The sequence below is a fragment of the Stigmatopora nigra genome, chromosome 4 (assembly GCF_051989575.1).
Source record: "Stigmatopora nigra isolate UIUO_SnigA chromosome 4, RoL_Snig_1.1, whole genome shotgun sequence".
Lineage (NCBI taxonomy): Eukaryota > Metazoa > Chordata > Actinopteri > Syngnathiformes > Syngnathidae > Stigmatopora > Stigmatopora nigra.
Genome location: NC_135511.1, coordinates 10,451,442 through 10,463,770, shown reverse-complemented (window position 1 = coordinate 10,463,770; position 12,329 = coordinate 10,451,442). Strand labels below are relative to the sequence as shown.

At 42.9% G+C, this 12,329-nt stretch overlaps 2 protein-coding genes across 2 annotated transcripts; both read left to right on the top strand.

Annotated features, from left to right (window-relative positions):
* Positions 1-30: 30 nt before the first annotated feature.
* LOC144196082 (arrestin domain-containing protein 3-like) lies at positions 31-2,325 on the top strand. The gene is made up of 6 exons (XM_077716073.1): positions 31-277; positions 351-411; positions 791-938; positions 1,050-1,146; positions 1,525-1,784; positions 1,928-2,325. Exons 1-6 carry the CDS (start codon positions 34-36, stop codon positions 2,162-2,164), a joined length of 1,047 nt encoding a protein of 348 aa, XP_077572199.1. The 5' UTR covers positions 31-33; the 3' UTR covers positions 2,165-2,325.
* A 347-nt stretch (positions 2,326-2,672) lies between these two features.
* LOC144195189 (arrestin domain-containing protein 3-like) lies at positions 2,673-5,214 on the top strand. Its single transcript, XM_077714640.1, has 6 exons — positions 2,673-2,928; positions 3,284-3,344; positions 3,634-3,805; positions 3,877-3,964; positions 4,036-4,292; positions 5,107-5,214. Exons 1-6 carry the CDS (start codon positions 2,673-2,675, stop codon positions 5,212-5,214), a joined length of 942 nt encoding a protein of 313 aa, XP_077570766.1.
* The last annotated feature ends 7,115 nt before the right edge of the window (positions 5,215-12,329 follow it).

Genomic DNA, 12,329 nt, shown 5'->3' with positions numbered 1-12,329 from the left:
TTTTTGATAGTATTGTACTTTATATCTTATAAGATGACCATCAATTTTTTCTCACTCGAGTATGACTCCATTAATAGCCAAAACATCTTCACAAACGGAGATATTATCAATGGAAGAATCATCTTAGAGGTCTCAAAAGAAACTGCAATCCAATCGCTAACCTTCACCGGGAAAGGCAGTGCAAAGGTTCGCTGGCAAGAACATCATGGGAAACATTCACGTTACTACTGGTCTAATGAGCAATACTATGAGATCAAGCAAAATGTCTTAAAACCTGGTAATACATTTATTTATCCATTAATGGAAAGAAAGTTTGAAATAATTATGAGACAAAAAATTTACTCTTTCAGGTTCGGATTCTATCAACAAGGGAAGACATGTGTTCCCCTTTTCCTTCAAGGTGCCCGATAGGTATAAATGTTAGGAAGATTGTGTTGGAAATGTGCAATTTCAATATGCCCTGTTAAAAGTTTTGTAGTTGTGCAACATTATCTTTTGAATACTCTTCTTAATTTTGAGTAAAGGCACTAAACTTTTAGTCATATTCACTTTTTTTTTTAAATAAAGAAATCTCCCAAAATGTAGGGATTGGCTTTTTACCTGTTTGAAAAAGTTTAAGAATCCCTTTTTTTGATGTGAGGGTCATTGATGTCCAGATTTTTTATTTATTTTTTAATCTTTTTTTTTTCATGTTGCATCGGATTGTAACACTTACTCTACTTATATCATCAAGTCGTATCCCGTCTTTTCTTTCGAGCCCTTTAATTTAACACCGTTTGTTCTTTTTTAGTAAAATGCCATCAACTTTCAAATCATCGATTGGTAAAATTACTCATAAGCTTACAGCGGAGCTTAAACAATCGATGAAACTGACAAAAACAACAAAAGCTCACTTTACATTTGTCTCCAAAGCAGATATGGATGTACATGGACTTATGGTAAGACATTTTGGGGTCGTAACATATCATTTTTGACAATTGGTTGGGGTAAATAAAATCAATTCAATTTTCAGTATTTCACATTATTTCAAATGATGATGTTTCTTCCAGGAACCTCAGCATAATTCCACTGATAAAAAACTGAAGGTTTTTGGGTCTGGAAGTATTGCCATGGATGTTTACACCCCAAAAATGGGATACCAACCAGGTAATAAGATTTACATTAACTGCTTTTCACCTAGTGACAACCGTTTGGTATTCAGCAACACAGGTGAAATTATTCCACACTATTTTACCCTAAATTTAAATATATTTTCACTACCTATTGTGAATCACATAATTATGAGGGCTCCCCTTGCAATTTTGCTTTTGTATATGTGTGTATTTTGATCCGCTCTTTTTTTTTAATGAATAAATACATAAACTATCTGGCTTCGTGCAACATTTCTTACTAAAACTTGCAAACACTTGCATGGAATACAACTCATATTTTTTCATTCAGCAATTTTAATGTTGTTAGTTATGATTTTACCGACTGATGAAAATACCCCTCACCCTAACCCACACGCATTGTATTCCTTTGCAGGTGAAACTCTCCATGTTAAAATGAAAATTCTTAACCAATCATCCCGTGACTTGAAACCCAAATTTGTATTGTACGAAAAGCAGAGTTTCTTTGCTCAAGGTCATAGGAGACTTTGCACAAATGATATTGTTAAGGATAAGCTTGAATCTCTTGATGCCAATGGCAAAGAGATAACAGTGGAGAGGGTGCTCACAATCCCCAGGAATCTGCCTCCCTCCATTCTGAGTTCCACCATCATCAAGTTGGAATACAGACTGAAGGTAAGCTGATGTTTCTATTACACTGTACCTTATCTTTATTCCATTTGTCATAGGAGTACTAATAAAAAATGTGGCTCAGACAAAAAGAAAAGAGGAAAACTTCCATTTTGTTTTAGAAACTAATAAAGGGATGCTTTTCACAGGTGTTTCTTGATGTCAAATATGCAATCGACCCAGAGGTCAAACTTCCAATAGTTATCCTGCCTGACTTTAAGATTCTTCGGGAACAAGGACATCCAGGTCCTGCAGCTTATGGATTTGAAGAATTTGAAAATTCAAATCAACAGAGCTGGAGCAAAGCACCCCAACCTTGGGGTCTCCCTCCACCATATGAAGCCCTTTCTGGCAATTCTGTCCCTAGTTATTCTGACAAGTATTAAAGTTGACGATAAATCCCATACACACACACACACACACACACACACACACACACACACACACACACACACACACACACACGCACGCACGCACACACACACACACACACACACACTCTCACACACACACACACACACACACACACACACACACACACACACACACACACGTATGCACTGAGTTGTTAAAATATAAATAAAAATATAATTCATAACAGACATCTGAATCTTTTTTTACAAACTTTGGGTACCAGTTTGAAAGAATGAATCTGTACGTCCAAAGCCTCAATACAACATGGAGAAATAGCACTACTTATTGGCAAAATAACTGTACTACAACAGTAATCAACCGAATTGAGGCTCCATCTAAGGTTACTACTACCTTCACGAATGTGACACCAAGGCTTGATCACATGACAACTTTTAACACATGGAAGACTGTTTTTCAAGAAGTATGCTGCTCTATCCACTCCATGTCAACACGTAAAAGTCTGAGAAATGTGACTTCATCATGTCCATCAAGCGTTTTTCTCTGGAATACAATCATGTGAATGGAAGAACTTTTTCAGTTGGAGATGTCCTCTCTGGAAGAGTGATTGTCGTGGCCAGCAAGGAGACCAAAGTGCAGGTTTTGGTGGTTAAAGCCAAAGGAAGCGCTGAGGTGAAATGGTATGGGCAAGATGGACCAAACACGGTGTCCTACCAGGATGAAAAGAAATATTTCTACTTGGAGCACATTATTCTTCAAGATAAAAACAAAGGAGATGGTTTGTATTTTTCTCTTTACATGCTACCCAATTTAAGTTCTAAACTGGTCACTGCCATGCCAAACTTTGAATCAAAATGAGATGAATATGTTTTATATCACAGCTGACTTCCCACTCAGTCCACACCAAAGTCAGGAAAATGAACCACTACACCATCAGCGACTTTACTCTTTTTGAATCATGAATTGCCTATTGGCTTGTCATGGGTTGAAATACACTCATGCAACAAATGCAAATTCACTTTAACTTAAAATTTGGCATATTGCAGAGGTGTTTTGAGGCAATTGTAAAATGTTTCTTCACAAGCTAATTCTGCTTAGTACTATTTTTTAATGTGCCTGTTTTTCCTCACAAGGGTCAGAAATCATTCGACAAGGGAGGACTGTATACCCTTTTTCCTTTGTGATTCCAAATAAGTGAGTTATCTTCTAATATACAACATGGAAATACATAAATCTTGGGATATTCCTCGTTTTTTCTTATACAAGTACAAATATCAAAGATTGGCAATCCATTTCTGGCAGTCATAGATACTCATAGAATGGCTGGTCGATCTGCTGCAACTCGTCCACCCAAAAAAAAAAGAGATAGAAATGAAATAATGCAGTTGTGTGGCAACTATAATGGACTAGTGTCGCAATACTTAAGTCCATACATATCCTCAGTAAAATCACCAAATGAATATGCTTTATGATTTGTTTGCAGAGATATGCCTTCATCCTATGAGGGCAGATGGGGCCGAATCACATACAATTTACAAGCTGAATTGACTCAGACAATTTGGAGCATCCACAAAACGAGTATAGACTTCCCGTTTCTTACCAAGTCTGAGTTTCCCTTCACCCCCAAGTCAGAAATGTCTATCATCGGCCTCAAAGTAAGCAATTTAATATACTCCTTATTATATTCCTGTGATTTTCTTTCTAACAAGGTGTCAGTCTTGCACAGGAGCGGCAAAGTGCGACCATAATTTCATTCTACGGCTCTGGGAAGGTTATTTTGAATGTAACTTCAGAGAAAATGGGACTGATGCAAGGTGAGCACTTGATTCCGTTTTTCTTGTGAGTGTTTTACTTAATGTTAAACAACAATGGTCACTCATCGCAGGTGAAACGATGGAAGTGTCTGTTGAAGTCATCAATGGCTCCAATGGTACAGTAACACCCAAATTCTTTCTTTGTGAGAAGCAAATATTTCTGGCCCAATTAAAGACACTTGTGCACACAAATGAGATCCTCTTTGGTTCAGGGGAGTCTGTTTTAGCTCGAACCAGTCGCACCATCATTAATGTTCTCAGTATCCCTAGGCAGCTCTCTCCCACCTTCTGCAACTGCTCCTTGATCAAGCTCGAGTACACACTCAAGGTAATCAATCAAAAATTACATTCAGATATTGTTCTCCTCTTTCCTGACAGCGCATTTTAATCAATTTCTTATCAATTGCTACTAAAATGTTCTATGTAGACTGTAGAGGGTCATCATTGTGCCCCTTTATCACTGATAATCTACTGTAGTTTATCTTTTCATAATAAATGCCTGGCCTTCTGATACACTGTATACTTGTGTATTTGCCTATAAATATGGCTACAGTATTGGGATCAGTCATGAAATTCTAGTTTTTATTCCACTGTTGATGGGAAGATGGAAGCAATGTTGTTGTTTTTAAATATGATGATTATTGATTTAATGTTTTATTTTGGGCTTTCCATTTGACATCAAATGGCATTAAATGTTAATGCACATTTGCATGTCCAACAATTAACCCCAAAGGATTTGTGTAGAATTTCACAATGAAATCTAGGCCAGCCGAAATCGGAGCTTCTCCTCGGCTAAAGCGTTCGAGGTTATCTTTCTCTGTGTAAACTGATCGAGGTAGCCTCGGGCAATTGCTAATTCTTTCCATCTAATAACATCCTGGCTATCTGCATTTTGATTGAATAGCAAAGATTTTGAGGTAGTGATGGTAACCTATCATAGATCAAATGATAACATATAGTAATCTTTAATGCAAATGGCGTTTTTAAATTGTCTACTGTGACCAAAGCTTTTACCTCTTCCGATAAACTGGGTCAACTTTACCGAGTAAAACAACACGCATATAAACAAACGCACATTTTCTCTCATTGTTTCAGTACGCTTAAAAATAAATAACCTAACTAAAACTAATTTTTGGTTGCAGGTCACTCTTGGTGACCCACTGGCAAGAGGTCCGGACATCAAACTTCCTCTGGTCATTTTACTTGGTTCGTCCATTTCATCAAATCCCCAAACGGTTCATGGGACATAGAAGTTTGGGTTCAATCCTTGGTTGGGTTCAGGCCTTTGTGGGTGGAGTTTGTTCAGCCAATGATTTTCTCCGAAAAGTGATACAAATGTTAAACAAAAAAACATTGGAACAGGCATGCGAACAAATTTGGAAATATATGTCAGGCATCTGGTAGAGTCCTAAAGGTATACGGTGGAAATTTTGGTCACCATTGAACATTGCTTCCTCTTCAGCAGCATCATCGTGTGAAATCCTAAACTGAAATTTTACAACTGGATGGGAACATTTTTGGCCATTTTTGGCCATTTTTGGGGAATCTTGGGCCAAGAGTAGAGCTTGCCTGGTAACTCTGGCTCCCTGTAAAGTGTGGAGGCGGTCAGCTTGCTCCTACACTGCCAAAGACACAGTGACGAGTTTTGGAAAAAGGATAGTGTGGTGAGTTTTGGGCACCTCCCACCTTTAGAGTTAGTACCATGACAACCATGTGGGTCTGCTGGCGTCTCCCTGTCTTCACCAGCCGCCGTTGCTATAGAAACTCCCCATGGGGCTTCCGCAGATCAGCGGGATGGGCGTCTAGTAGACTAACGTTCTCCCAGTCTGGGAATAGTCGAGGGGGGAAGGAGAGGGCGTCAAGCAGGCCATGAATCTATCCCGCAGAACAGACTCTGCATCTTTTTTTTAATTATTCTATGCCCATTTTATGCAATGTAAATCTCTGCTGTAGTTGATTAGAATGCACAATCGTCATCATTTGTCAACACGAGTTCTTTAACTATTTTTACCTCTCCCACGTGCCATTTTGAGCCAGATGTCAACCATTCAAAGCAAATGGATAACTCATTTGTCAAAAACTGTTCACTAGAGTTGCACTCAAAGAAGCTAAAGAGCCCCCTATATCATAGTCCTACTGGCCGGCTCCAACCTTATGACCTCTTGTCCAAACGAACGACCTCCAGTGACCTAAAACTGAACTTTAACATCATTTTACTACTTGTTTCAAATATTCTAGTAACATATAAGGGAATTTTCTGGTTGTAATAAAATTGTAAACACTGCGAAAGATTGCACTTTTATATTACCAGTGATCAGTACACTATTGAAAATGTTTAATGACAAACTAAAATCGCTGTTCCTTTAGGCCCATGTCTCATTCGTGCCTTATTTCACATTTAAAAATATCTCTCAGACGTATAGTGTTTTGATGGATTTGGACTTAGTGAGCCACCGTCACCAGGTGCCTTACTCCATCTGCTGGTGTGTGTGCTCGCAGTGTTTTTTTTTTTTTGCTAGTTACTCATTATTCCAAGATGTGAATTTCTGCAGCAAGGATTCATTTATTTCAAAAACATAATTTTAGCTGTCACAAACAGCGACTTATCTACTTTTTAAAGGACAATTGAGTCAGATGTACATCGTAATGAGCGTTTATTGGAAAAACGAGAGATACATGTTCCATGGCAAAACACTCTCAGATCTAATGCGACTGCAGAAAAGTGTCTTTATTTTCAATTCATATAAAATCCTGAAAATACAAAAGTTGACAAGGCGATTCAGTCAGTGTTATAAGAAGGCAATGTACCCAACATTCTACACTAATTCAAATACAGTACTCCATTTATTGTCTCTATGCGTGCAGTAATACTTCTAACTAGCTCAAAAAGGTGTCCGACTATACTGTGCACTTGTAGTGTTGGCCTTTGGAATTACAAAGTAGCAGATTAAAAAATAAAAATAAAAAAGTAAAAGGAATCCTTTGACATGAGATGATAACTATAGAGAAAAGATTTGTTCAACGAACTCATTTATGAAATTCAGAGAAACAGCCTCCTCTGCAAAGGTGGACGTTGCATATCTTGCATCCAAACACACTCTCGTGCCGTAGTCCCTTGTTGGTGCAGTTCCGGCAGCGTCGCGAGCGTTCGGACATGCGCTCCAGGCGATGTCCGTACTCCACGGGCGAGTCGGCGTGCCTCTTCCGGGCTGCCCGCTCCATGCCTCTCGCCCCCTGGTAGTCTCCGATGAGCTGTTGGGCCAGCCGCACCCGGAAGTGACGCTGGGTGAACTCCTTGTCGTCCAGGCCGGCCGGTGGCGTGCCTCCTCTGCTCTCCCTCAGGAGGACGTACGCGTTGACGATGCACACGTTGACGTAGAACCAGAGAAAGTAGCGCCACCACTTTCTGCACGGCCGGCCCACTTGGTAGCACTGGCTCAGCTGGTCGCACAGGTCCACTCCCTTCCTGTTCTCCTGGTACAGCAGCAAGGGAAGCGGTCTGGGTAGACCCAAAGACGGACTCGAACTCTCCATGCTGTCGCTGTCACCGTCGCCGTCCATCTCGCTGTTGTGCTGCTCCCCTGGACTGATCCCCACGATGCCCGGTGCGGAGTTGGTGGACAGACAGCTGATTATCTTGATGTCCCGTGTCACCGTGGCAACCAGGTTGCCACGCTGGCACTGATAGAACTCCCCCTGTGAAAGCTTGCCCACATTCCGAGGCCGGAGGACCTCCGGGAAACCCTTGCGGCCGGAATGGGTCGGCCCGCAGGCGTACAGCCCGGTCTTCAGCAGTTTAAGGAGGAGGGGCACCGAATTGAAGGAGCTGCCCATATAGATGTGGTGATGCTGACCCTCCAGGCCCCTGACAAGAGAGCTCACCACCCGGTAGCCCTGAAGCAACTGCGCTCGGTCCTCGCTGGGCCGTCCAACGTGAATCTTGGCCCGGTGGCAGTAACCCGAGCGCGAGTCGCACAGCATCCAAACGCTCAGGCCTTTCTTCAGGGGTTTGGAGGGCATGACGTGCGTGGGCGGAAAGCGCCCCTTGGTCACGAGGCCGCTCTTGTCGATGGTCAGACAGCGGTTGGGCGTGTAGGCGTCCCACATGGTGTTCTCCAGCACGTCCAGGAGAGGCCTGATCTTGAAGAGGCCATCGTAGCCGCGCTCGCCGCGCACGGGTTCCGTCTCCCTGTCGCAAAGCTGGAGGTACTGAGTGAGCTTCTCGAAGCGCCTGACGGTCATGGTCTTCTTGAAGCCTGCATTGCCTATAAAGATGTCGCTGGCCCAGTACATGGCACTCTCCGGAAGCTGATTGATGCCCATCAGGATGTTGAGGCCCACGTAGGCTCTCATCTCCCTGGCGTGGGTCGGGTGCCAGTGTGGATCCGTTTTGCCGCTCCTCTTTTGCCGATAGAGGGCGTAGTTGTTTGTTTGTTCCACCATGTGTTCAAAAAGCGAATCTGGGAAGAGTATCCGGAAATAGTCACGGGGCTCGGCGTCGTCCCCCAGCGATTGCTGGGGGCCGCTGGAAGCACTAAAAGTCTCAATAGCAATCACCTGGTCCGGTTCGCCCCAGAAGTCCGGAGAAGTGCAGTCCTCATACAAGTCTTCATCGTAGCCGAGAAAACTCGCTCGCTCCTCCTCCTCTTCCTCCAAATCGGAGAAATCGAGGTCAGAGTCGTTCGAGGCGGCATCGGAGCAGTTAGTGGAGGTGGAATAGTGGCACTCCTCCGAGTTGTCCTCCTCTTCGTGCTTGAGTCCATTGCTCCCAGTCACTAAAATGATGTTGCAGGCTCCCCCGGCCGCCAGGCTGTTAGCCGATGCCGACGCCACAGCCGCCGCCAACGCCGCCTTGCTCGCTGACCCATTCTCCCCCACGCCGCCGCCGCCGTCACCGTCATCCACGTCCTCGTCCACGTCCTCCTCCTCTTCTTCGTCGTCGTCTTCCTCCTCCTCTGCCACTCCGTCTTCCTCGTCCGATTGTGGCTTTTTGTAAGGAATTTCAAACCACTTGACGTCGGCACAAAGATTTAGCGGGTACTCTTGGCTGCCGCATGCCGCACTACTTTCTGTATCCGCGCTCGTTTCCAATATGGTAAAAAGCTCCCTTCCGTTTCTTGCCGTCGCCATGTCGGGGCATTAAAGTGCCCCTGCATGAGTCCCCTTTCGGCGTGTTTTTTTCCTCCACGCGGCGGGGAAATAGACGCACCAAGCAGTCATCCGAAGTGAGTCGATGTGCTGTGGAGCGCGGCGTCTCGGCGGGCGAAGGCTAAACCTGTGCGGCGGCGTCGCAGGGCTCCGTTCGCATTGTTTCCGCTCCCGGTTCTTTGTGGGTTTCGCAGCGCAGTGTGGCCGCAGACGTCAGAAGCTGCATGCATGTCCTGCTCGCTAGGGCGTTTTGCGACTGCAGCTGGTGGGGTTGCGAGTTCGCAACGCTGGCAGATGGCCGCTCGCTTCACCACTACTAATGCCCGCTGGCGTCGTCCGGCGTAGCAGCAGCAGGAACAGCAGCAACCGTCATCTCGGGGCGGTTCGCACAAAAACATGACATTGGCGACGAGCGGCGGGCTCGCGAGACGCACTTTGGTCATCATCATCATCACCATCACGACGGGCGGGCTCGCGCGCTCCGAAACGTTCGCAACATGAGTCAAAAGGGAAGCGTACGTTTCCACCTTGGGGATAATAACGTTCACACGGGTAAACACGGTGAAGGGGACGGGGACAATGCACCCAATGCGGTGATGCACATCAAACGGCGGTGTGGAGGCACCGGCAAATGGAGTGAGTAGAGAGGCAGCGTGTTCATTCATAAACATGTGTCTTCTTCCCTCTGACAGGTTCCTACATGAACCTGAAGCCCTATAGGCTATTGTGGAATTAGGGACCTCCCTCGCTTTTATGAATGTGGGCAGATACACTCGTGTGTGTTTTTACTCTTAGGCTGACGGTGAGTGAACAGCTCCCCCTGATGTGATCGATGCCTCCCTCCTCTGCATGCAGCTTCCTTGTGGTATACACTACATACCAAACTGACATCTTGATCAAGAATGGCCTTACCTTTATGATCTCTACCAAATGTCACCAACGCCTATAGGCCTCTTTTCGTAGCAGTGGTGCAGAATACTGTACTCTTATCCCAAGTTCTCAGAACAAAGTTGGTAAAAACAATTTTGAGAGGTAACAAAGTCACATTCAACTCATTCTTGGCCCCTGATGGTGATTGACTTCAAATCCATTTTAACTGCCAGGGCTGGCTGTGATTTGACATTGAATAGTTCTCGCGAGTATCTGATATTATTTTCTTTTTGTCATTGACGTCAGCATATTGAAGTTCTTAGTAATGTTAGGGATTTATACTGGAATTACCAAATAAGTCATACATCATAAACATTTGTACATAAATGTTACAGTAATAACATTTCTCTATTTGAGCAGTAAAATTACTTGAATTTAGAATATAGTTATCTGAATCTTACTATACTTTGACTACAAGTGTAACGTTCCATTGCATGTTAGAATAGCATTTTCAACTAGGCCTTGGGTACGCTGATTCATTGGTATAGTGGTGAACATATTTAGGTTCTTGAGCCTCTAAAAGGAGCTACTTTAAAGTTGGCAAATGTAATATATTTAGGCACTTCAGTTTAGTTTTGTGTTGACACAAACCAGTGTGCTTCTTGTCTCAATTGAAACAAATTATTGTGCCTTATAAAACTTTTAATCATTATTTTTGTTGCCATACATTTGTAACAAAGACAACCTATAAGGCTGGACAAAACAAAAACTTGTGCTAAATAATTGGCATATACAGCATTAAAAGTAGCTTGATTTAAAAATTACTCCTTGGGGCATTTAGTGTATTCCATGTTTGCATTTTACCCAATACAGCAAACCTCGCCATGTGAATTTCTAGCTCACTTGGGAGGTGACCGGTTAAAGCATGTCTTCCTGTTTGGGGTTGGGGTTTTGGCCAAAGGGAGGAGGAGGGGGGGCTGCCGGAAGAGTACTTTCCAAATTCCTTTAGCTGTGGCCTGCGTCTCATGGCTGGCTAAGCACGGGGCCTGGCAGAGCAACTAGGTCGAAAGTTTCTGCATCTTTGCTTACTAGTTTTTTACATATTCTTATCCCAGTAGGATATAAATTGAGGCATCGTCTTATAGGACCTAATGTTGTTTGTATCCACACAGAGCGGACATGAGCACTTCGCCATACTTTAGTGTGTTTGAAAACACTGGGAAATTTGACCCTCAAATGTTTGGGCCCAAAATAGAAATAAGAGGGAAACGTCTCACTCTGAGGATTTTCTAGTTCCCTGGAGCAGAGTGCTGCAGCAGACCTCTAAGAGAGTGCTGCAGTGGGGCGGAGAAACGTCGACCAATTGGGCCTCAGACCTTCTGTTTGCGTGCTCATGTGTGCGTGTCGCTGAAACTAACTCAGCTCCTCCATGGTTTCGTTCCCTCGTGGGTGAGTTCAGAGAGGGCTTCAGTGTGTGTCGAGTTTGTGCATGTGCATGCATGTGTGTGTGTGTGCAGCCCACAAAAAGGACCAAACCCTTTCCTCTGTCACTTCCCCGAATACTCTGAGTGTATATAGCATTCCTTTGAAACGACTGTTTTCTTCCTATGCTAAGTTCCTGCTTATGTAATTAAAATAAACTTTTGTATTAGAAATCAGTGAGTTTCCCTTTAAAGCAAAGATGTTCTGTCAGGTTGTGAGGATTTGGCAAGATAGTCTGCACAAAAATGTGTATTGTATGTCTTTGTGGACCTATCAATATTATTATCCTGCAAAGGGTTTTCAATTTTTATTACCAAATGACTGATTATATTCCGATTCTATTTGGATTTCGTCATAACTAGTCATAAAATGTTAAGCAATTGGGGGGCACACGTTGCAGAACCTGCCCTCTTGTGGTGTTATCGGGGAATAGCCAACAGGTCAACAAATGCGCACTAAAGTATACTGACTATAAAATAGAAAAACAAATCTCGGACCGATACTAATATTTATTTCCGAAAGCGTTTTTACATGTCTGATATTTTAGAATGCAATTTGAGATGTATTCTGCACAAAACAAAGGTTTCTTTGAATGATTTTCAACAATTCAAACTAAAGTACAAAACTTACTTTGAATAACTTCAGAGTACAAACCAAATAAATAAAAAATAAAAGGTAATTTAATGACATTTACGTTTGTAATAAGTCAAAAAAGATATACATTTGAAAAAAACGTTTGAGCACAAATAATGTATAAAAGGATACTTATGACAAAACCTATATGATAACAAAATGCTCAGCACTCCATAGTAAATTAGTTTAACGAGCTATTTATCCACACGCACAAGTATTTCTTTTTATTAAA